At 45.7% G+C, this 25,829-nt stretch overlaps 1 protein-coding gene across 1 annotated transcript in view; it reads left to right on the top strand.

Annotated features, from left to right (window-relative positions):
- Positions 1–25,829, top strand: part of Kif6 (kinesin family member 6) — a 290,218-nt gene that overhangs the window by 61,264 nt on the left and 203,125 nt on the right. The window contains exons 5-6 of the mRNA XM_032900532.1: positions 1,182–1,291; positions 16,103–16,232. Of these exons, the coding sequence (XP_032756423.1) occupies positions 1,182–1,291; positions 16,103–16,232 (240 nt within the window). The remainder of the gene's footprint in view (positions 1–1,181; positions 1,292–16,102; positions 16,233–25,829) is intronic.

Here is a 25,829-nt window from a genome sequence, read left to right as displayed (position 1 = left end):
GGTGATCTTGCCTCACCGTTTGAGGCAGTAAATACACCATATGGGAAGGACGTGGTGATGAGAGCATAACATGGCGGTCAGTCACGTCATGTCCCCAGTCAGGAAGCAGAATTACGAATGCTAGTGCTCAGCCCCTTCCTCGCTTCCCTCTCCTGATTCACTTCAGGACTCCAGCCCGTGGGAAGGCGCCATCCACATTCAGGGAGGGTTTTCCTTCTCCAGTTCTACAGCTCAGGAAACCACCGCATAGACATGCCCAGTGTCTCCTAGGTGACTGAAAATCTCAAGTTGACTGCACAGATTACCCGTCACCCTTGTCGTTTAGTGGTTTCGAGACATGATATTTGAAAACAGTTATCAACACCAGTGACAGTGACAGAGACAGAGGCAACCGCCACAGTGGTTCCTTGGTGCCTGGGTATTTTGGGTAGGACTTGAAGTGTAGACACTCCTCTCTCATGGTAGTTTTGCAAGATCCTGTGTTATTTCATAAATTATTATTAGCGTGAGACCCTGTTAGGAGCAGGACTTCTCTTGCAGAGGATGGAGTTGGAGTTCCAGCATCCACATTGGGTGGCTCACAACTGCCAGCTCCAGGTCCAGGGATCTGATTCCCTCTTCTGGCCACTGTGGGTACCTGCACTCATGTGTATATACACATGAGTATACAGAGTAAATTATTAAAAATTTTTAAAAAGGATCTAAAATTCCGAGTAGTGGGAAAGTAAAGGAAATGAATTATGATCAAGGATGGAAACTTCTTTGCGACCGATGTCTTTGCTCTCTCATGGACAGACTGTTCACAGGATGTAAGTTTGTTTTTTTCTTAGTAGCCTTTTGAGTGTGTGGTGGTGGTGGGGGATCTGGAAAGTTAAAAAATAATGTATTGTTCAGTTCTACAACCAACTTGGCTCAGTGTATTTTATGTATAATGTGGAACCAATAAAACTAACAGACTGAAGTTACTTGTAATCATGGATATTGGCTATTACAAGAAAAAAAACCATTCATGCAGATGGCCGCAGCAACTCGAAAGTGTCACGAGCTGCAAATCTAAACCATATAACATGGACTGGTACGGGAGGGATGCTGTGAGCAGAGTCAGGAGACAAATGGCGCTCTCTCTCCAGCCAAACAGTTGTTTTCAGTCATTAAACTATGCCTTCTCCTTCCCCAATCAGGACAGCAGCAAGATCTACACCACACACATTTCTTACTTGGAAATCTACAATGAATGTGGCTATGACCTGCTGGATCCAAGACACGAAGCGTCCAAACTGGAAGATCTGCCGTGAGTAGCAGCTAACAAAGACCAGCAGGAAATGGTTTTCAGATGCTTCTTTCCATTGTTGCCTTTGAAATGGGCCGCGTTTCTGGTCTCGATCGTAATTAGCAAATACTGGCTAGCAACATCTTTCCGTAATGGGCAGGCATGATAGGATCTCGGATTGCTCGAAACTCAGGAGAGTGCAGTGGGTGGACTCAGTGGGCACTGAAGATTGGGGGCAGTACTTCACCCCCGCCACAGGAAACCCACGTATTCCTTTAATCACCCCCTTCTTCCAAAAGCATTATTCAATTTATGCAGCAATAAGATAATCTGAGAGAAAAATAAAATTGGAAGTTTTCCCTCAAAATCCTCTCTGCTGTCATTAGAACTGACATCCGTAGCCCTTTGATCAGATCAACACCAGTTGTTTGCAGTGAAATGCAGTCTTCAGATCTGTTGACAGTTGATGCTTCCCTGCCGGGGTCACACAGCCCTGCTGTTTGTTTGAAAACCGGCCTGAGTTGGAAGAGCAGTGGGTAATCATCCGTGTGCTTCTGTCCAGGTGTGGGTATGTACGGAAGTTGCCTATAGCGAGGAAAAATGTTTTAAATGTTTCAAAGATTCATTTTATGTTTGTGTGTGTGTGTGTGTGTGTGTGTGTGTGTGTGTGTGTGTGCGCACACGTGCGCACATGAGTGCAGATACCAGTGGGAGCCAGAAGAGGGTGTCTGATTGCTTGTGGCTGCAGATACAGTGATTGTGAACTGCATGGTGTGGCATGGGTGCTGGGAACTAAACGTGCGCCCTCTGGAAGGTGGTGTGTGCCTTTGATTACTCAGCTGTCTCTCCATCACCCGCATATATTAATATATTTCTATAAAAAATACTCTGAAACCATTTAGAAATACCTAGGAAGTTTTGGTGAAAAGGAGTACATGCAAGTTTTATGTTCAATAGCCAAGTTATTAAATTAGTTAAAAATTGAAAAGATAGAATAAAATAGTTTATGATCCATATACTCTTTTTTTTCCCATCAGAGAGTTTAATTCAAAAAGATGCTTTAAGCAGTTAAATATTACAGGGAGCTGAGTAAACGCTGACGGAGAATGGTAGGCCCCTCCCAAGCACCACATACGAAGCATGGCCTTGTAAAACATAACTGCTTAAGCCAGATGGTGAGTGCCCTGGCTAGTTTATGTCTACACAGCCAGAACCACCAGAGAGAAGCCACCCTCGATTGAGAAAATGCCTCCATAGTATTGGACCATAGGGAGTTTTCTTTTTTCTTTTTCTTTTTTAATTAATCATTCCATTTGTTTACATGTCAAATAATATCCCACTTCCTGGTTACCCCCTCCAACAACCCCCACCCCACATCTGCCCTCCAGCCTCCCCTTTGCCTCTATGAGGTGCTCCCCACCCACACTCTCCCGCCCCACCCCTCCAGCATCCCCCTAAGCTGAGGCATCAAGCCTCCCCCAAACCAAGGGCCTCCCCTCCCGTTGCTGTCAGGAAAAGCCATCTTCTGCTACATATGTATCTAGAGCCATGGATCCCTCCAGGTACGCTCCTTGGTTGGTGGTCTAGACTCTGGGAGAACTGGGTGGTCAGGCCAGCCTATGTTGTTCTCCCAATGGGGTTGCAGTCCTCCTCCACTCCTCCAGTCCTCCAGTCCTCCCACCAGCTCCCCCACCAGGTTCCCTGAGCTCCGTCTGATAGTTGGCTCCAAGCATCCACATCTGCGTTGGTCAGTTGCTGGCCAGGCTTCCTCAGGAACTGCCACACTAGGTTCCTGTCAGCAAGCACCTCTCGACCATGGCAACAGTGTTGGGTTTGGTGTCTGCAGGCATGATGGGGCCTCACGTTTCCATGGTGTCTTGGACCCTCCGGTGGGCTAGCCCCAGTCCTTCATACCCCACCCCCACTATATTTTTGTTCAATTTCCTGACCCTCTCACATCTCCAGATCCTGATGCTGCCACCCTTATTTCCTGTGCCTTCTTTCTCCCTTCCAGGTCCCCCCTCCCTCCACCTCCCACAATCGTCCTGTTGCCCCCTCATTGCAGGACTGAAGCATCCACACCCTGGTCTTCCTTCTCCATATGTTCTGTGGATTGTATTATGGGCTTTGGGGCTGATATCCACTTATCAATAAGTGCATACCATGTGTGTTCTTTTGTGTCTAGGTTACCTCACTCAGGATTATATTTTCTAGTTTCATCTGTTTGCCTGCGAGTTTCATGACATCATTGTTTTTAATCTCTGTGTAGTACTCCACTGTGTATATGTACCACATTTTCTGTATCAGTTCTGCTGAGGGACATCTGAGTTCTTTCCAGCTTCTGGCTATTATAAATAAGGCTGCTATGAACATAGTGGAGCATGTATGTGTCCTTGTTGTATGTTGGAGCATCTTTTGGGTGTATGCCCAGGAGTGGTATAGCTGGGTCCTCAGAACTATTTCCAATTTTGTCAGGAACCCACCAGACTGGTTTCCAAAATGTTTTCACCACCTTGCAGTCCCACCAGCAGTGGAGGAGTGTTCCTTTCTTCACATCCTTGCCAACATCTGTGTCGCCTACATTTTTTATCTTAGCCATTCTGACTGGTGTGAGGTGGAATCTCAGGGTTGTTTTGATTTGCATTTCCCTGATGACTAAGGATGTTAAATGTTGCTTTAGGTGTTTCTCAGCCATTTCATATTCCTCAGCTGAGAATCTTGGTTTTGCCCATTTTTTTAAAAAAAAAAGGATTATTCGATTCTCTAGAGTTTTAACTTCTTGAGTTCTTTGTATATATTGGATATTAGCCCTCTATTGGATGTAGGATTGGTAAAGATCTTTTCTTAATCTGTGGGTTGCTGTTTTGTCCTAATGACAGTATCCTTTGCTTTATAGAAGCTTTGCAGTTTTATGAGCTCCCATTTGTCAATTGTTACTCTTTTTTTTTTTTTTTTGGTTCTTTTTTTCGGAGCTGGGGATTGAACCCAGGGCCTTGTGCTTCCTAGGCAAGCGCTCTACCACTGAGCTAAATCCCCAACCCTTGATTGTTACTCTTAAACAATTAAGCAACATTGGTGTTTTGTTCAGGAAATTTTCCCCAGTGCCCATGTGTTCGAGACTCTTCACCACTTTTTTCTATTAGTTTGAGTGTATCTGGTTTGATGTAGAGGTCCTTGATCCACCTGGACTTAAGCTTTGTACAGGGTGATAAGCAGGGGAGGATTTGTACTCTTCCATATGCTGACCTCCAGTGGAACCAGCACCATTTGTTGAAAATGCTATCTTTTTTCCACTGTATTATTTTAGCTTTTTTGTCAAAGATCAAGTGACCATAGGTGTGTGGGTTCATTTCTGGGTCTTTTATTCTATTCCACTGATCTACTTGCCTGCGTCTGTACCAATACCATACAGTTTTATCACTATTGCTCTAGCATACCTTGAGGTCATTCCTATATTCTTATGTTAACATTGGGTGAGGTGTTTCGTGTGTCACCTTTCTATCTTCACATAATTGCAGAGATGGAGTCAGGAAAGAGAACAATTATTTGTATTATAAAAATTGGCTTAATAATGATGAGAGAAGACAGATCACCAACTCTATGGAAGAAAATAACTTTGCAAAAGGAGAATAAAGCTTACTTTTCAAAAATTGAAACTCTTTACTGTGAATAGGAAGAGAGGTGTTAGACATAGGGCATGGTTGGGAAGACTCTGTGCTGTGCATGTTGTATGACATCAAAGTTCACGTGTCAAACCCTAACAACCTGTGTGATGGTGTTGGGACATGTGCAGGTCATTACGGTGCAGCATACTTATTGTCCTTGTAAAAGAGTTGCTGTCCTTATAAATGGCTGTGAGTTTGGCCAGTCTACAACGTTGGGGACTCCAAGAGAAGTTGGTAGCTCGTACGTAGTCCAGAAGAGGGCTGAGCTAAAACCTTGATTGGGACTTTGAGCCTCTATTCCTTCGAGAAATATTTCTATTGCTTATGGTCTGCCCAGTATATTTACTGTCCCAGCAGGCCAGATGCACTGTAAAAAGGTATCCAGATGTCATGTGAAAGACGTTCCTGAAGCCCCAGTTTGAGGAAAAGCCTGAATGCCAGGCTTCTGGTTTGAGGTTCATTTTAGTTCTGATCAACTTATTGTTTTATAGTCTCCAGGTTGACCTATAGATCTCCAGTTTAAATATTGCTTAGATGTGTTTTCAATATATTTAGAAGGCAGCTCGATACCATATTCATTTCGCGAAATAATTGTAATAGGTTCACCTGTAAGAGCTATAAGCATCATAGTCAGGTTTCTCCTTGGCCAGGTTTGTAGTGGGCCTCAAATAAAGTAAAAAAGCCATTGGTTACACCCATAACATTAGTGCCACTGTCATGCCCTTGCGAGTATCTTGATCAGTCATTATTGTAGCTAACAGGGCTCACAGCTGGATAAGACTATTGATTACTTTTCTCCCCCAGCAGCTTGCATGATACCTTCCAAACCTATGAAAGCCGACCATCAGTGAGAGCATTTCCAGGTTAATTCCAGCTTGATTTCTTGAAGTCTGGTGACCAAAGCATGCTGTGTCCTTAGCAATACGGTGTTACTATCAATTTCTGTTGAGAAACTAAGAGTGATGGCAATGTCCTGCATTGACTCAGGGACATTAAAGATTGCTTTCAATTTCACTCATCAATACCCAACAGTCTGCAGATGTTGAGCAATCCCAGGAGTGAAGGGGCTGTCTCTGATGAACAGAGAAGAGAGATAAAACTGAGATATTTAGGAAGGAAGGAAGGAAGGAAGGAAAGAAGGAAGGAAGGATGGAATGAAGGAAAGGGAGGAAAGGAAGGAAGGAAAGAAAGAAAGAAAGAGAAAGAAGGAAGGAAGGAAGGAAAGAAGGAAAGAGGTGGAGGAAGACTTTGATCCAGATGGATTATCCTTTGACCCTCAAATCTGACTGAATTAGAACTGAAAGGTGAACCACCAAAGGTTGCTTTTGTCATTGTTGCCTGGGACCTAAGATTCAGAGAGGTTTGATTTACCCAGCATTTCAGAGCAATTAATTGGCAGCTTAGCAACGGGCTTCCCTGCTCATATGTAGCAGATGTGCAGCTTGGCCTTCATGTAGGTCCCGAACAACTGGAGCAGGGGCTCTCCCAAAAGCTGCTGCCTGAATGTCGGGTATATCTCCTAGCTGAGTAGCCTTGTTTGGTGTCAGTGGGCTGATACACCTAGCCCCACAGAGACTTGGTGTGCCAGAGTAGGGGGAAACCCAGGGGCCACCATCCTCTCAGAGGAGAAGGGAGTGGGGAGAAAGGATTGTGGGAGGGGGTAACTGGGATTGGGGCAGAGTGGGATGTAAAGTGAATAAACAGAAAATAAAATAAAGTAAAATAAAAACCAGATATTCTCACTTTCATGCTAGAGTGGCAAGAGGGATTTTAAAAAATATTTATACACTGGGGCTATGAGAATTAAGGCGTCCATTAAAAGGATTTCCATCAAAAACTTGAGAAGGTGACAATGAAGACTTTGCAGATACGACTTTGGGTCTGCAATACCACACTGTCTGTATATATTTATAATACAGTCTTCTGAGGTGGCGTGTGTATGGCAAGGAGTATGTCTCTCTTGGCTTTGTAGCCTCCCTAGTGTCAATGCCTTAATATTTTTAAATTATCTATGTGGCTGGGGAAGGGGCTCCATTGTTAAAGTGCTTGTCACCGAGTGTGAGGACCAGAGTTCAGATCCGCAGAACCCCATAAACGCAGCGTAGTTGTCAGTAATCTGAGCCTCAGAAGGCAGAGACAGGCTCTCTGGAGCAAGCTGCCAGGAGAGTAGCCACATTGGCAAGCTCTGAGTTTGACTAAGAGACCCTTCCCCAGTGAGTAAGGTGAAGAGCAATGAAGAATGATTCCCAACTTCAACCTTGCACACAGCCACATGCATGGGTGCACATTTGCATGCATATCCACACATGGCAAACATGCTTGTACACACATGCACATATGAAAATGGAAAAAGAGAAAATTACTTATTAAATTGAAACAAAAGGGTTGAAACTACGAGGGAGAAGAGGAGGTGCAGAGCCCAAATCATGCCCATGGGACCACTGTACAGCGTGAGGTCTGGTCAGGATGAGAAAAGACATCACTCTCTAAGTAATAGGATACACGCATGTAGTAGAAACAAAAATCTTCAGCTAGAGTTTTACACAGATGCTTTCATTTTCTGTTTCTTTATACAGTGTAGGCAGTGGGTCAAATACCATTTATCAGTCTTCTACTGTCTAACATCCAGAGCTCAAGGACTGGTGATGTTCACAGTGTGAAACTTTCTTGGTGATTTTTCTCCATTTCACACAAGAACAGTGATCTGGATAACTCTTAATGTTCCCCACCTGGAAAAGAACAAGGAGAGCGATTCCATTCTCCGAATGCCTCTACATCTGAGCTGCATTCTTCCCGTGTCCTCTGCATCCCTGAGCATGCATTCTTCCCGTGTCCTCTGCATCCCTGAGCATGCATTCTTCCCGTGTCCTCTGCATCCCTGAGCTGCATTCTTCCTGTGTCCTCTGCATCTATGAGTATACATTCTTCCTGTGTCTTTTGCATCCGTGAGCATGCATTCTTCCCATGTCCTCTGCATCCGTGAGCATGTGTGGAATTTATAGCAGCTCTCAGTCTGGTTGGGTTGTTGGTGGCGATGTCATGGGCTTGAGACACTAGCCTTCAGTGGCTTGTCTTTCATTACAGTGTTACACTGCTGACCCAGGTTAGAGGTAAACTGGGTGCACACACACACATACATGCACATACATGTGAATCAATGATAAAATAAAATAAACACACATACACATACATATATTACACCCACTACAAAAGTTAATGGAAGCAGTCATAGGCCTAAATACATAATTCAAAAGTAAGAATCTAGAGGATGACATGGAAGGAAATCTAGGTGAATCTGCATTGGGCAATGAGTATTTAGATAAAACAGCAAAAGAAAAATTCATGAAAGAAAAATGCTGATAGGTTGAACCTCATTAAAATTAATCTGCATGTTGTTCAGTGGGAGGCTCTTTCAGAAGGCCTGGTAGACAAGGCGTGCATGCAAAGGCAATGATACAACACCTATTTGATAAAGAATTTATAGCCCGAGCTGGAGCGACGGCTCGGTCCACAGGAGCTCTGGCTGCTCTTTCAGTTACTGAGTTGGATTCCCAGCTCCCACTTGTCTGCTCACAATTCCCTGTCACTCCAGGGAACTCATCACTTTCTGGCCTCCACAGGCACTGTATGCACGCTGTGCACATATATTGTACATATATTGCAGGCAAAACACACACACACACACACACACACACACACACACACAAGATAACACAGCTGTAAAACTGGATTTATATGCAGAATAACCCAATACCTCTTAAAAGCCAGTAAGAATAAAGCAATGGACGACTTAAAATTGGACAAAAGACCCCAGCAGCCATGTCTCTAAAGTCTAACACACAGGTGAAAAGTTAGCAGACGTGAGCAGGCTCAGCGTCATCTGTGATTAAAACAACGCCGAGGGGCCACTGTGTGCCCGCAAGAGTGGCTAGCGCCCCGGGGTCTGCCAATGCCGCAGGCTGGCGAGGTTGCGAACAGTGGAAATTCTCACTGCTGCTGAGATACGGTCACAGCTGGGAGGCAACAGAAGCATCTTACAAAGCCAAGCATTCATCTCACCTCATCGCAGTCATGCGCCTCGGTATTTACCCAGGTGAGCTGCAAGCCTAGATTCACGCAAAGCCCGCTCTCACGTGTGAAGAGCCGCTGTCACGTGTGAAGAGCCGCTGTCACGTGTAAAGAGCCGCTCTCACATGTAAAGAGTCGCTCTCACGTGTAAAGAGCCGCTGCTTTAGTGCTTGCCCCAGAGTGCCTGTCACCGTCATGTTCCTCTAGAGGACGAGAGGAGACTATGGTATATCCACGCGTGTTGTCCCTGCTTGTTGACACAGGGGAAGCTACCCCAAGTCACAGAAGACGCCTGCAGGCATATTGCCAGCACAAGGGTTGCTAAGAAAGCCTGCGCGTCCATCTGGCTGACATTCTGGAAAAGGCACAGTTATAGACAATAATGTGATCACGTGTGCTAGTGGGTAAGATGGAAGGTGGAGTGGCCAACAGAGGAGTCAGTCGGTGGAACTAGTCTGTATGATTAGGTGGTTTGATTGCAGTAAATATATGACGCTATACAGATGTCCAATCCCAGAGAATTCACAGCACAGAGGATGACCTCCTAATATGCTTAGCACAGAAACAATTCAGCAGCAGCAGAAAGAAACCAACATAGCCAGCAACTGGGATGAGTCTCCAGGAAACCTCACCTATGCTACCTGACTCCATTTCTGCAACCTCCTTCTACCAGGATGCTGGAAATGGAGAACAGAGCCCTGGAGCAGAGCAGTCAGGCAGAGAGAGGGTGGGGGAGTTGTACAGGACCAGCCTCAGTCATTGAAGACTGCTCAGCTGTGGATACAGTGAGATTCTCAGGCAGAATAAAGCTGTTAATGTTCATAATCACACAGCAGCACAGTATGATAACGCGCTCTCAATTCCATTGTCCCGCCTGTGATTTGTTAACAGTTCACAAGGCTTTCTCACTGGGGGGCGGGGGGTTGGGCTAGAGACGATGGCTCAGAGATCAGGAGCATGGACTGACTGCTCTTACAGAAATGGCAGCTCGCAACCACCTGTAACTCCAGTTCTGGTGAATCCAGTGCTCTCTTCTGGCCTCTGCAGGTGCCTGCATACATGTGATAGGCACACACACATGCATGCACACGCGCACGAACACACATGCGCACACAAAGTAAAATCATTTTAAAAAGTTGCTGTCATGGGGAAAAATAGGCTCCAGATTTGTGAGATTTTTCTGCATTGTGTCCTGCAGCTGATAGGAATCTACATTTATCTTGAAGTGTGTAATTTTTTAAATGTAACCAGCCATATGCTTATATCTAGATATGCACACAAACATGCACATTATGTCTTCAGTCTATTCTATATTTAAGTAATTTTAAATGAAAATAGAAGATGCTTTTGAAAGTGCCTCCTGTCACCTTGCTATAACGGGACAGTAGTTAGAGTTTAAGTGCGTCTCCTGAGGCAAAACGGGAGAACTGTTGGTCTTAGCTGTACAGAAAATAGACACCTTCCTTTGGGTAATTTTAGTCTTCCTAAGTGGAAAGCATACCATTTAAGACTGTGATGATTTTCATGGCTGTTACTGTAAAAGAGTCTCTGGCTGGAGAGATGCCTCAGTGGCTAAGGGTGCTACTGATCCTTCAGAGGACCAACATTCAGCTCCAAGCACCCATGTTGGGTAGCTCACAGATGTCTGTAACTCTGGCTCCAAGGGGGATCCGATGGACTCTCGTGGCCTCTTTGGAACACACACACACACACACACACACACACAAACACACACCACATAAAATTAATCACAATACAACAACAACAAAACCACAAAAAGACTCAGTAGACTCCAGCATCCAGCATTGGAATCTTGGCTAAAAGATACTGTACAGCTCTCTAATAGACACTTGTCCTAACAACCAAAACAACAACAGCAGCCATAAATTTCCGAAGGGAGTGGCAGTCTGTGGACAGTGCTATTGTGCAGTACACAACCTGTATGATTGAATGGAACCTTTGCAAGTTGACATTAAAGAAGAAAAAGGAGAAATCACAGGGTAGCGCTTGTCTGTACCATGAAAGCGGGGGTCCATATTCGTGCCTGTAACTTCTGGGAACTTCCTGTCCAACAACACAGTGCTGGAATGCGGCGGAGCCTGGACAGCTCTTTCATTGATGGCTTCCACTACTGAAAGCAAGAGCTTGGCTATTGTTCTTCCTGTGCCTTCCAGTAAGTCACAATGAGCCTACAAATTCCTTCTGAGTAGCCAAATGGAAATGATTGTGTTTATAGAGAAAATACGAAGCTTGTTGCTTCCCCATCATTAAGCAGGCTGGGTACACTTAGCAGAACTTTTCCACTTAGGTGTCCAACTCAGGACGATCGCTGACTTTTGCTTAAAATCTAAACATTTTAGAAACATTTTGTGGCGAAACTATTCACAGGCCCACTCCAAGGAATCAAATAAATAGTCTGGTGGGTTTCCATCCTGGAAGTAGAATGTTTATTTAAGAAACACTAATACAGTCCTCTTGCAGGCCTGTAAAAATTGTAGTCAGAAGCGAGGGCTGGGCAGAGGCTGGGGAAATAATGACCACTGTGTGAGAAGGAGCATGAAGGAGAGGGGCCGGGGAAGGAAGCAGTTTGGGCAAAAACATTTACCAGTGATCTTCATTTCTCCCCAACCTTAACAATGCCGCCAGCAGTGGTGGAGTTGAGACCCTTCTCATTTCCCAGTTAGCATCCAAGGTGAGAGGGAGGAGCCAGGCAGGGTTTCCAGAGCCTGAGAGGGGGCGGGGCTGACAGGCTGGCGGGAGGAGCTCCTGGGAGACTGAGCAGGAGCAGGCCAGGCAGTGAACAACAATCCAAGGGGCGGGGCAGAACCCAGGAGAAACTCAGTGAAGAGGAGAGAGAGGAGAGAGAGAGAGAGGAGGGGGGCAGGCTCAAAGACTGCGGGGGGAGCTAGGCATGGTGGGACACATCTTTAATTCCAGAAGTCTGGAGGCGTACACAGATCAATCTCTGTAAGTGCGAGGCCAGCCTGGTCAGCATAGCAAGTTTCAGGTGAAGAACAAGGGGTGCATAGTGAGACTCTGTCTCAGTAAAAACAAACCGACAAGTAAATATGACAGCACCAGGATGCAGATGGAGCCTTTCTAGGATGCCCATGAATGAGTACTGAGCAGACTACAGGAGACCCGTGGTCTTCACCATCAGCCAGCACCTATGCCTGGCTTTCAAAACCTCTATAGACAAACAGAAGATACAGGAAACACAGCATCAAAAACAAAACAAAACAATCCTGAGACTTAAAGACAGCAAAGTTATAACACACAGCCGAAACCACCCTGGAGGAAAACCGGGTACATGCTAATTGGATGCTAATTGGATTTTGACCAAGGCAGCAAAGCCAGGCCAGCACCCAGCAGTAATGTAGGCATTTGATTGGTCCAGTAGCCACATCAGAGGTGAAAGCCATGAAGAGTCTAAACGTCACTCCCAAGGTGCCAACAAGGAGCTACAGTTCTCTCCTCTCTCCTCTACTGTCACCGCTCTACCAGACACAACCCTACATCAGTGACAGCCATGGCTGGCCTCTGCAGTGAGCCCGCTCCACACCCCTCAGTGCATGCTGGAGTTTCTGTTTAACTGGCACAGTGGCAGAGAACCCAGACGTCGGGACTTCCTCTCAAAACGTTTTCCTTTTTAATGTAGTGATGAAATAAGCCCTGTGGGTGCTTAGCTGGATGCCCAGTACCCCACGGAGTCAGTCATTGCTGTGGTCAACATTATGTGGCTTGCTTTACCCATGGGCTAAATGACCAGTAGAACCTTCCTATGAAGAATAAATCACTGGTGGCCTGGGTCTGGGTCTGGCATTTCAGGTTCTTGGCACTTTACCCAAAGAATTGAAAATTAGGGCTCACTCAGATTTGCATTAGATGCAAGGTGACTTTGTTCTTAGCAAAGCAATAGTCGTAAAAGGACGTTGCCAAGATTGACAGCAGGCCACATGCGTGAAGAGCCCCAAGGGCACTAATTATTGCCTGGGGCTTCCCTTCCTGGCGTTCAAGAGCGGGAAAAGACGGTTACTAGGAGCGTAGGGAAGGTAGGCCTCTATTTTGATTGGCATATTAGGTTACATAATCATTTCTCTCTGTTGTACACATTCTTTCCCATAATGCATCAGATTTTAATCCTATGCACAGCCTATTATGAATAGCAATAAGATATGGTAAATTGAAGATTGTCCCTGAAAGGTAACTGGAGGACACAGTTTCGCCTTTCCTTCATCCACACCCAAAACTAGTCAGGCAAGATTGGCCATCTATCCTTCATACCCACATACACTTGAATAGACACGAGAAAGTTGACAAAAGCGGAGAGCGATCAGAGAAAAGTGAAACTCAGTGGGTATGGCCTCTGCTCCTCATGGTAATGCTCAAGGAAGGTTTAGGGCTAGGCTTAGAGTTAGGACTAGGTTTGGGGCTAGACTTCTGACTCAGCTCGGGGCTCTGGTGAGTACTAGGGTTCAGGCTAAGGCCAGGGTTAGGCTAGGAATAGGATTAGTGTCCTGGTTATACAGGACTATTGTGAGGGCAACTGTAAGAGTAAAGCTAGGACTGCAGCTATGGCTGGAGTGCAGCTATGGCTCCCCTCCTCTGTGTCCCTGCTGCTGGGCTCTTGCAGGGAAGGAGTGGGATTCAGTTCTCCTTGTTCATCCTCCATTCACTTTAGGCTGGTGCTGGAGGAATTCTTTTCCTTCATGCTCAGCGCCTGAATCCTTTCCCCTTTTCACTTCTAATATTTCGCCATCTCATTGCTTATTTTCTGACTTCACCTTCAAATATTACTTCACGTCTCGCACCTCCATAGGTGAACCTGGAGGTCAGAGAGAATCCCATCTTCCGTGTCCCTGGAGGATGAATTGACTCAAAGTGTCCTGAGCTGGTCTGAGGCAAAATCTAAGGCATGAGGGATCTCCTCAGAATAGAACACAGCTCATCCATGTCAATTCAGACTTTCTGGGCATTTTCAATATGCTCACTTCTGAGTCTTATTAAAGTATATAAATAAAGTATACTTGTTTCCATCCAGGGAAGGGAGTTTTTCCGTCTTTGTGGGTAGAGTCTGCAGTAGAGTCCTCTGCAGGAAAGGAGCACACCTCCAGGGACACATTGCCTGCAGATGTGCCAGGCCAGTTACATTTCCTACTGCGGTTAGTATTTTAAGTGCCCACAAATTACATATGAAAAGGCCAGAAACTTCCTTGAAAAATGGAAAAAAATGTAATTATGGTATTTGAAAAATCTTCATTTAAAAGGTAACCGTATCCCAAATAAGTTTTTTCCTTATTCACATATTTTATTTTTAAAAATAACTCCTCTGTATCCTTAAGCACTGCATGCTTCTACAGAATGTAAAGTACATCCCAGATTGCCTTCCTCCAACTCATCCATCTTTTCCTCAGTGTGTCACCTCCAGACTTCATGTCTTTTTTGATGACCCACGAAGTCTATTTAGTGCTGTGTATGCTCTTGGTTGTGAAGACCCTATTGCTGATGACCTAATACATTTTGTTTGCAGGACGTAGAGAAACCAGTCTCAAACTGGTCAAGAAACGTCCTTCCTGCTGGCTAGCTTTCATGATGTCTAGAGACACTAAGCAGGCTGTTGTGGCAGGAAAGTCTTCAGTGGTCTTTCTCAGGGATGGGCTTTGCATGATGCAATGCCAGCCCTCCAGACAGGATGTGGCCACTGACGCAGTAGTACTATGGTGGTTATTGGAGTAACCACCTTCTGATTGGACTTAAGACCCATTTCTCAGGAGGGAAAGTCCTGCCTGAGACTGTATTTCTGAGGTCTTGGTCTCTAGTAGAACATGCTACTGTTAATTTGCGAAATGATCATTCAGTGAAGCCGCCTTTTCACTATTTATGGTGATACCCAAACACATGAGCTGCTCTCAGCTTTGGTCAGAGATGCTAGTTTTTGCAGTGGGCAGCAGTCAATGCAAAGAAGTATAATTGGTCAACATGCTGAGAAAAAAAGATTTTAGTGCTCAGCCCTAATGTAGGGTATCTTTATCAACCCTGTCCCCTGTAAATAAGGTTTTACGGTGAGGAAATGGTGTGTCCATTTGCTTTTCCTTTAAAGATGAAGTGTCCCAGATAGTACCAACCTTTGCTCAACATCACCATTTTAAAGTTTGAAGCAAGTGAAACACTCCCAGAGATGCTGTTTGGCAAAACGTGTGAATGATACACAGCGCCTTGGAAAGGAACTCTCTCTAGTCACTCCACGGCTCCAATCTGTAGGTTTTTGGAGCAAGATTGGAGGAAGTTTTCCAAGTCTTGTTCACTGCAGGATATCTGGGGAAGGACCAGGAGAGAAGGTTCACCAGCCATCTCTGGATTCGGGGTTGGGAGGAACGAGGCTGGTTCTGGGGCAGCCCTAAGGTCACTGTACAGGTAGATGTGGTAGACAGTCAAGGCTCTAGCAGAAGATGTGATAGAAGAAAAAGTTTGTCATAAAGGGAGGAGGACTACGAAATAGCTTTGATGGACAAGATAAGTCTTCGTCATGAACTTCTTGGCTGTTTTTCTCACCCTGATGAGAAAAGTTCAGGAGAATCTCTCAAGGAAGGATGATAATTACCTGGGTTTCTCTCATATGCAAGCCGATGAGTCAGGTCATGTCCATCAGGCAAGATAAGACACCGAATGCAAAGTTGAGTGTATTGCCCATTTAAGAAACTGAATTATGACCAAAAACAAAACAAAACAAAACAAAAAAAAACAACAACAACAAAAAAACGATGGTGCCACTTCATTTCCTGATGCAGAGGTAGAGAGTAATGGCTTGCTCTTTTACTCGGATAGAGCGAGCGTGTATTCTGAGGAGGTTTCGTGACCTGAGATTGCACTGATGCAGTTTCTCGGCTGGGTGGTTGACATACTTTTCACAGCTTCAGTGCTGTCTGGCAGCACTGCCCACGGGCCGTCGGTGTTGGGTGCTGATCCAGGGGTGTCTGGTGCCTCCTGGGTTTTGTTCAGCATGTTCCACTAGCTGGTTTCTAGACATATGCTTGTTGTCATACTTCTAATGCTTCTCACCAGTACCTTCTTCTCTCACTGCCCCCCTCACGGCCCCCAGGAAAGTGACAATATTGGAGGACCCTGATCAGAACATTCACCTGAAAAACCTGTCTCTTCATCAGGCAACAACTGAGGAGGAAGCTTTGAACCTGCTCTTCTTGGGGGACACCAACAGGATGATCGCCGAGGTAACAGGCATCATGAGACAGGATAGAATGTGGAGGCCACAAAGACCTTCATAATGACATTGTCTGAATTGCACATTGCAGTGTAGGAAACCTAGATCCAGGGAAATGAGATCTTCCCTGGGTTACCTACTGTGGTTAGCTGTAATTTTCAACTTGATATCACCTAGATGATTTGGGAAGAGAGTCCCAGTGAGGGGTTGCCTGTATTGGGATTGCCTCTGGCCCTGCCAGTAGGGCAAACCCCAGCCTACTGTGGGTGGCATCATTCTCTAGGCTGAGCATGTGCAAGCAGGAACACAAGTGCATTTGATTTTCCTCGTTCCTTCCTGAGTTTGGGTGTGATGTGACCAGCTGTCTCGAGTTCCCACCACTATGACTTCCCCACAGTGACGGACTAGAAACTGTTTTGCGAGCTACAACAAACCATTCTTGTTACCAGTCACTCTTTGTGAGGATCCAGCCCCCCGACACTTGGTGTCAATTCTTGATTTTGGTATAAAGATAGGAAGCTGGAAAATATATTACATTTGAAGATTTCTCGTTTCCCTTTCACAGTATAGAGCTATCATCCTCCACACAAAAGCAATCTGGTCAAGGTCAGGTTCCTTGAGCAAGGACGCCTAGACCTTGTTCTCAGCCCACTGCTCTCTATTTCGCCACACTGTCTGACTTTTCACTTTTCTGCTTTTTAATTTAACACAGATTGTTTTGCATCTAATCAGTGGCAGCCTGTAAAACATCTTAATTATAAGATGCTTCCTTTTTCAAATCGAAAAGTATAAGGCACAGTTCATTCTTCCTACCCTCAGATTGCTGGTCTGGTGGCATGTGTTTATGTCACTGTGTATTTTCTTTTAGTTGGTGAGTTAATATTTGTAGAACACTCAGAAAATACCATGGAACACAGGAAGTTATGTGTTGTATGTTCCAGGGCAACATTTAGGACACATTTATACTGAAAAAGAAAAAGAAAGCATCCTTTGCTTATGTGACATTCAGATTTAACTGGGTTCCCTCGTTGTGTCTTGAGAGCCCTTGGGTAGCAGTCGGGAGTGACTCATACCTGAATCAGCTACTGAGCAGGGCTGGGGGTCGTGAGGCTCCGTTCAGTCACTGGACTGAAGGAAATACATGTAGCGTCAGTAGTGACCACGGAGGTGATGGCGGGGGTGGGGCTGGCAGTGTGAGAACAGGTGCACTTTCAATTATCGTTGTGACTTTCTTTTTAATTTTTGTAAAATATTATTTTGTGTGTATGACTCTTTTGCCTGCACACATGTCTGTGCACCTTGTGAATAACTGATACCCAGGAAAGTCAAATTTCCTGGAATTGGAGTTGCAGGTGGTTGTGAGCTGCCCTGCGGGTTTTAGAAACCAAAGCTGCTCTTAACCACAGAGCCAGCTCTCCAGCCCTGAGACTTTAAGTCCTGCTCTCAGACTGCCGTATTTCATGTTGTTGCTGATAACTGGTGGGAGGTAAAGAGGAGTCTCCACTGAGTGACCTGTTTTCTGCTGCGTGTCCTTAGACACGAAAGTGATAAACCTAGGTCCAGAAGGCCCTGTAAGATATGCTGTCCACATCTTACTATGTGGGCCCATAGTTTTGTTGATTTTTTTCTTACTGATTTTCATATGTATGTGCGTTTACATGTGTATTGGCCTGAATGTCTGCATATGCAGTTGGAGGCCAGAGACTGATAATCAGTGTCTTCTTCATTCTTTCCCCACCTCATATATTGAGGCAGAATCTCCCATCCAAGCCCAGAACTTGCCGATCTAGCCACTTCAGATAGCTGTTTTAGTCCAGTAATCCCCAGCTCCACCTTCTGAACGGAGGGGAGCATGGCAGCAGGCAGGCAGGCAGGCAGGCAGGCAGGCAGGCAGGCCCGCAGGCAGGCAGGCAGGCAGGCAGGCAGGCAGGCAGGCGGGCAGGCAGGCAGGCAGGCAGGCAGGCAGGCAGGCAGGGCAGGCAGGCAGGCAGGCAGGCAGGCAGGCAGGCAGGCAGGCAGGCAGGCAGGCAGGCAGGCAGGCAGGCAGGCAGGCAGGCAGGCAGGCAGGCAGGCAGGCAGGCAGGCAGGCAGGCAGGCAGGCAGGCAGGCAGGCAGGCAGGCAGGCCTGCAGGCAGGCAGGCAGGCAGGCAGGCAGGCAGGCAGGCAGGCAGGCAGGCCGCAGGCAGGCAGGCAGGCAGGCAGGCAGGCAGGCAGGCAGGCAGGCAGGCAGGCAGGCAGGCCGCGGGCAGGCAGGCCTGCAGGCAGGCAGGCAGGCAGGCAGGCAGGCAGGCAGGCAGGCAGGCAGGCAGGCAGGCAGGCAGGCAGGCAGGCAGGCAGGCAGGCAGGCAGGCAGGCAGGCAGGCAGGCAGGCAGGCAGGCCTGGTGCTAGAGCAGTCAGCTGAGTGCTCACATCTTGAGATAACAGTCATGAGGCAGAGACAACAGGATTCAACAGGGAATGGTGTTGGCTTCTAGAAGACCCCGCCTGCTGTGATAACACCTCCAAGGCTACCCCTTCGAACAGCTCCACCCCCTGGTGACTAAGCATTCAAATACACGGGCCATTTTCATTCAGAGCACCGCACCTGCTGAGCCATTGCCACGATGACGATGACGGTTATTTACTGACTGAATAGTTTAGGTACACTGACCACCTTAGCTGGTGCTTATGGGACATGTGCCATATGTATTTAAGGACTTTTGACTTGATTCCCTCACTGGTTGAAAGTCTGCACAAGCTTTCTGTTTCCTGTTTGTATTTAGAGCTTCAATGTTTTGCCCATGAGGTCATCTGGGACACTCTTACTGTTTTCAAGAATTGGATTAAAGACTAAAGGCGGATTAAGGATGAGTGCAGGTAAAGGAGGAAAGACTAGGGAGAATCTGACTATCTCTGCACACAGGTTTAACAACAGCCGACCAGGAGATGCAGCAGATGGGCCCATGAGAAAGCAGAGGAGGCTGGCACTGCCTCAGTGCTGACCTCCCTCATGGGTGACTCGTGCCTGCAGAAGGCTCTTGCCATTGTTCTGTCTGCAGTGAGTTTTGGAAAGGTCCTCACCCTTTGATGAAATCAGTGGTCATAGCCTTGCCTGATCAATACACTGGGCGTCGTAGCAGACACTTTACACGCATCTTTAAAAATAGCATTTATTATTCATTTTCATTCATCCATTTATGCATGTGTTTGTACATATGTGTGCACATGCCAGAACACACATGTGAAGGGCAGAAGACATCATGTGGGTACTGGGAATCAAACTCATGCTATCCGTGTTAGCAGCAAGCTCCCTTAACCACCCATCCATTGCCATCACCTACCTGTGTAGTATTTCTAGCTCTTACTTTATTGGGGGAAACTGAGGTCGAATGGGTTCCGTGCCCTGCTGAAGCTCACCCAGCTTGCTGAGCGGATGCCAGGCTCCGCCCCTGTCCCTCTGACTCAGAAGCTCGTGTCCCTTCATACCACAGTCATCACATCGACATCTGTCAGCTATTTCAAGCATGGATGTACTTCTGAATTATCTCAGAAGTATTTCAAGTATTTAGCACTTCCGTTTATCTCTCAAATTCAATGAAAGCGACCACTCATACATAAAACTATAAATGCAGACTGCCAGCTCCTGAAAATTCCTTATTATTCCGCTCCTGACACGCCTGTCTTGGATCACGAGCTAGCTGTCAAAATGCAATTTGTCAGCATAGAACGAGCTTCCCCTGATAAAAAGAACACACTAATCATTTCTGAGGGACAGAGAAAAAGAGGGAGGGAGGGAGGGAGGGAGGGACAGAGAGAGAGAGAGAGAGAGAGAGATCCCAGTTTCCTTTTGCACAGACATCTCTAGAGGTTGTCATGGAAACCAGAAAACTTGTGCAAAACAAAGTCCAGATATGTAGGACACAAGGTGGAGCTTGCTTTTCTTTGGTATCCAGCCTCTTACAGAAATGTTGTTAAAACCAGTTCTTTATTTGGAAGTCTTAAGTTCTGCAATCCTACCACTACTTTGAATAATACTTGATTATGACCTGCAGTTAATTTTTCCCCAAGTGAGTGTGAATGTTTTATGCGCTGAACAGTGAGTGATCACACCTCCAGCCCTACCCCAGCAAAAGCTGGGGTGACTTGATATATCTTGAGTCTTGTAGTTGAGCTTTTCCCAGCATATTTGGAGAAGGCATGCTGTATGTTCTTGTCAGACACATCGGTCCCTGCTAAGTCTATTGGCATTTTTCTGGACCGGCCCCACCCCTGTTCTGCACCCATACATGGTAGAGGGTCAACCTGGACCAAAGCATCCCACAGCACTTACAAGCTGCAGTCCTGGGCTTAGGGAGTTGAAAGGAACTTCACTGAGGTGGGTAGCGCTTGCACCTGGCTGTTAACAAACGTCGGAAGAGTGAGCTGGCCCATGCTGCCTCTGCTCCTCATCTCCTAGCATCCCCAAGGTCTGCCAGTTGGCAGGAAAACAAGAAAAGCCTGTTGCAATTTGCACTTTAAGTGTTTGATAATTTTTTAAATTCTTTTTTATTTCCACAGAACATTTTTATTTATTTTGTGTGTGTATATGTGGGTGTAGTATGTTGCCTGTGGAAATCAGAGGACAGCTAGCAAAGTTATTTCTCTCCTTTCATTGAGTGAATCCTGGGGACTCAACTCTTCTCCTTGGACTTGGTGGCAAGGCCCTTTCCCCATCGGGCCCTCTCATCCCCTACCAATCCTTGCTGTTAGTAAGCTCTGAACATCCTTCGCCCTTGGTGCTTTCCCCCTGCTTCTCTCATGGAATGTTCTGGTATGTCTGGCTGACATGCTCACCCCATGTCTTGTTTACAGAGCCCGTGTCCATGAAAATTAGAAATATGGCCTGCTCTATAGTAGTCACTCAGTTAAAAAATAATGGGGCTGGAGAGATGGCTCAGTGGTTAAGAGCACTGGATGCTGAGTTCAATTCCTAGCACCCAGATGATAGCTCATGACCATCTATGAAGGTTTCTTCTGACATGCAGGTGTACATGCAGAGAGAGCATATACACACATACATATACATATATATACATATATACACACACGCACATATATATACATATATATACATATATATATATATATACACATAGATGGCATGGTTCTTTGCTGGGCATGCAAGCACATGCCTTTAATCCTAACACTTAGAAGGCAGAGGCAGGTGGATCTCTGTGAGTTCGAGGCCAGCCTAGTCTACAATGCAGGTTCCAGGACAGCCAGGGTGGTTATACAGAGAGATTTTGTCTCTGGAAAACACAAAAACAAAAACAAAACTCAAAAAATTATCGAAGGAATTGGTAGTGATGAAATAACTTTTTTATCACATATTGAGCAAACACTTTCTCCTTTTATATATTTCTTTTAGTTCATTTTGTTCTTGTAATGTCTGATCAATCTTTTCATGTCATGAGCTTTTTATGTTGTGCCATATTCTCAGATGAATCTTGCTATGACTAGACGGTGTTTTATTGTTTTGTACTGTAATTTGTTCTTTGGGACTGGAGAGACAGCTCAGTAACTAAGAGCACTTGCTGAACTTTAAGAGGACCCAAGTTCAGGTTTCAGTATTCGTGTCAGGCATCTCACAACTGCCTCTAACTCCAATTGCAGGGGACCAAAGTTATCTGCATTCATATGTATAGGCATGCCTGCACACACACACACACACACACACACACACACACACACACACACACACTCTCATATACCTTCACACACACACAGACACACACACTCACACACATACAGACACACACACCACATACACACACACACACACACACACACACACACACCCACACACATGCCTATACACACTCACATACATACTCACATACACACACTCACACACACACTCATACACATACTCACACACACTCATACACACACTCACACACACACTCATACACACACTCACATATACTCACACACACTTACACACACTCACACACTTACACACGCACTTACACACTCACACACACAGAGACACATATACTCACACACACATGCCTACATACACTCACACATACATACACACACACACACACACACACACACACACACAGAAGTTTTAAAAATAAATGCTTTAAAATAAATAAATAAGTTTGATCCCCAGTCAACAGGTTGTCTCCATGTAGGCCCAGGACGTGAGCAGAGCCAACAATCAGGAACTTAGAAGAGTTCTTTTCTTTATTATAAATTTATAGGTTATAATTGCACCCACTTGTACAGTGCCTCATGAGTACAGTGTAGAATAGAGTGATGAACTCAACCTAAGTAATCTGTCGCTTTTAGCTCTTTGTGTGGGATGTGTGCCCAGCTTGCTGTCAGGCACAGCAGCTGCTGCTCTGACATCAGGGAGGTGGAAAGCACCACCCTCAGGTGACAGTGCCACCCTCAGGTGATGTCACCACTGATTTCTGAATGTGGGTCTCTGATGAGCTATGAGAGGTGTCAACCTCCATAGCAACCACCTCCCTGTGCCTTATGCCCTCCTTCACAGCATTCTGGTCCCCACAGTTGGTCCTCAGAGAGGACCTTTTGGGCCTTGAACCCATCCGCATGTTTCTTGACCTCCTAAGTAAGCACCGTCTCTTGCAGAAGCTTTAATGCATTGTTGGCATTGTTGTGTTGAGTGCAAATGAGCTGTACTCAGAAACAGCCATGCCTGTTGGTGAACACACATCACACAGAGTCCAACACTGTGTGAGCTCCACACGTGTTAGAAGAGGGGGCTACTTTCCAAATATCCAGCCTACCAGTGAGGTTTATGGGGTTGTATAAATTATTTTCCCAAGGGCTAGTAAAAGTCCTTATGCCTAACGCTTTACTTGAAATAAACTCCCAGATTCATGTGAGTGTGTTTGTGTGGGCCTCTGTGCTTTGAGACTTCTGGACCTCCAGAGTGAGCTGTGTGACCCAGGGAAGTGCAGAGACAGTTGGGAGAGTGTATTGGAGTTGGTTGAGGGTGTTTATGCCAAATTTATGGACGAGGTTGCCCCAGTAGTACCAGGGTAGTGCAGGAAGAACAGTTTGGATTTACTGTGTGGTGGAGCTCATTAATGCCTTGCTGAAGCCCAGATCTTTTGTGTGGCGTGAGTCAAACGGGAGTATTTTAATTACAACTGGGGTGTTAGTGGGTCAGCAGCACAGTCTCAAGGACTCCATGTGAAAGGTACCCTAGCTGTATGGAACTAGTAAACTTCCTGCAAGATTTGAGAGCCCAGTCAGAGCAAAAATTCACAGCAGGAAAGATGTATTCCAACCCTGATCAGGTTATAGCCAGGTACAGCCAGAATAGCATCCTCTTATTCTTGATTCCCAATCAGCAGCTGGAAGTCTTAGCAAATTCTGATAGCGATCCTACTATTATCCAATACACACACTAGGTAGAAGCTAAAGACAGCTTTGAGTGCTTACTGCATGCCAGACACTTCCTTCTCAGATCCTATATATGACCAGTATTAGAAATAGACAGTGCGATTGGCTAGTGTTTTAAAAATACTTATCCTACTTGTTAAAATTGTGTGTGTGTGTGAGAGAGAGAGAGAGAGTCTGTGTATAGTTACCTGTGAGTCCAGTGTGTGTGTGTGTCTGTGTGTAGTTACCTGTGAGTCCAGTGTGTGTGTGTGTCTGTGTGTAGTTACCTGTGAGTCCAGTGTGTGTGTGTGTCTGTGTGTAGTTACCTGTGAGTCCAGTGTGTGTGAGAGTCTGTGTAGTTACCTGTGAGTCCAGTGTGTGTGAGAGTCTGTGTGTAGTTACCTGTGAGTCCAGTGTGTGTGTGAGTCTGTGTGTAGTTACCTGTGAGTCCAGGTACCCAAGGACACCAGCAGGGGGTGTTAGATTCCCCCGAAGCGGGAGTTACAGGCAGTTGTGACACTGAGGGACAAACATTGATTCTCTGCACGAACTGCAAATGCTTCTAATTGCTGGGCCATCTCTCCAGCCCCTGATAGTGATAGCAGGATTTGACTGATCAGGTAATTTGAGTTCTGTTCTCATCCAGCCTAGCCTAGTGGTATCACATGAACTGAGATCTACAGTGTCCATTAACTAAGCCAAGTGGTACGGTGGAGGCTTTCTCAGAATGCTAACACGGACACCCTCATCGTGACTCTTCTAGATATAAGAACTGAGTCCCAGAGGTTGCTCCAATCTTTAAAATTCTCATCTCTAATTAAAGCTAGAAGAAGGCAGTCATTTTTACCCTCTTCCCTGTTATTGAAATTTGTTCACAACAGTAACAGAAAAGGGAAAAGAGAAAGGGGAAAAGCCATTTTCAGCAAACCAAGGAAACAGCTATAACCTCAAGCTATGAGAGACTCTGCCAAATCCCATGAAGCTTGAATTATGGTAAGCGAGGGTGCTAAGCGCCAACACATGTAACATTCGACCTCAGGCAGGATAGAGTTTCTCCTAAAGAAAGGGTCACAATTCTCAAACACAGATCCGATGATCCTCTGGTTAGGGTGATGAGGTCTGAGCAGAGGAGAGTCTCGGCATGTAATATAGATATTCACACTGAATCATGGGAGGTGGGGCCAACGAGAAGCCTTAAATGCAGGCCATCTGAAGGCCAGTGGTCTAAGCCATGCCGAATGCTGGCCTTTGGTGAGCGGGGTTCAGAGAGACAATGATTTAAGGGGCTACATATAAGCCTTTCCAGACCCATCACTGCAGACCACTGGCAAAGTTTATGCTAGTAATGTCAAGGATGTAACAGTCCAGTGCGGATTAATGTATCCAACACACAATCCTAGTGTGAATATTTCCTTATTAACCCATAAATAATCAGAACGGAAACAGCCTGAGACCTAAGCATGTGTTATGGAACAGACCCACATATGTGCTGTAGACCAGGGATTGGTGCCTTTGTTGAAAAGCTAAATCCATGAAGGAGGTCAGGGTGTGTTTATCATCTCAAACACATCCTCCACATTCAATATTTATTTTTCTTTAAAAAAAATAGCATAAATTTATCAAGGTATTGAAAGAAAGTAATTACAAAACCTAGCCAGAAAAACTTGAACTCAGGGAAAACGTGAGAGAGTAATATTAAACAGGTAAATGCACAATTAAGAAGAAGAAAAACCAACGGGGGCAAAGGAGAGGGGCCGAACACTGCAAGTAGGCGGGAGAAGGGAGCCTGAACCCCGCCAAGCTTTGTACCTGAGCCGGGGATGCGCTCACTGAGCCAGCAAGCCTGGTCTGTCAGAGAGAGGGGAAGCCTTTCCACCTCTACGGTCTGAACTCACGGTGCTATCCGTTAACTCCCTGTGACAGCCCAACCTGGTGAATGTTTTGTGGTTATAAAGAGCGTGCTTCCTCCTCACAAGATAATAACTCATTATCTCCTCGAAGATTCAAATGAAGCGTGGCCTTTCAGTAAGACAACAATGTTATAGTGTGGTAAATGTCATCAGCGCTCCTGTGAGCATTCAAAACGACTTACAGTTTTAAAAGACGAAGTCATCTGGACAAGGTTCACAGAGGAAGAATGCTTTCAGAAAAAGAACTGAACTGAAAAGAAGAAGGACGATGTGTCAGGTAATTGAGGTGGGTTAATTATTGCCATTGAAGAGAAAT

This window comes from Rattus rattus, chromosome 4, assembly GCF_011064425.1.
Source record: "Rattus rattus isolate New Zealand chromosome 4, Rrattus_CSIRO_v1, whole genome shotgun sequence".
Classification (NCBI taxonomy): domain Eukaryota; kingdom Metazoa; phylum Chordata; class Mammalia; order Rodentia; family Muridae; genus Rattus; species Rattus rattus.
The sequence above is the reverse complement of the archived record's forward strand: the minus strand, read 5'-3'. Positions and strand labels throughout refer to the sequence as shown.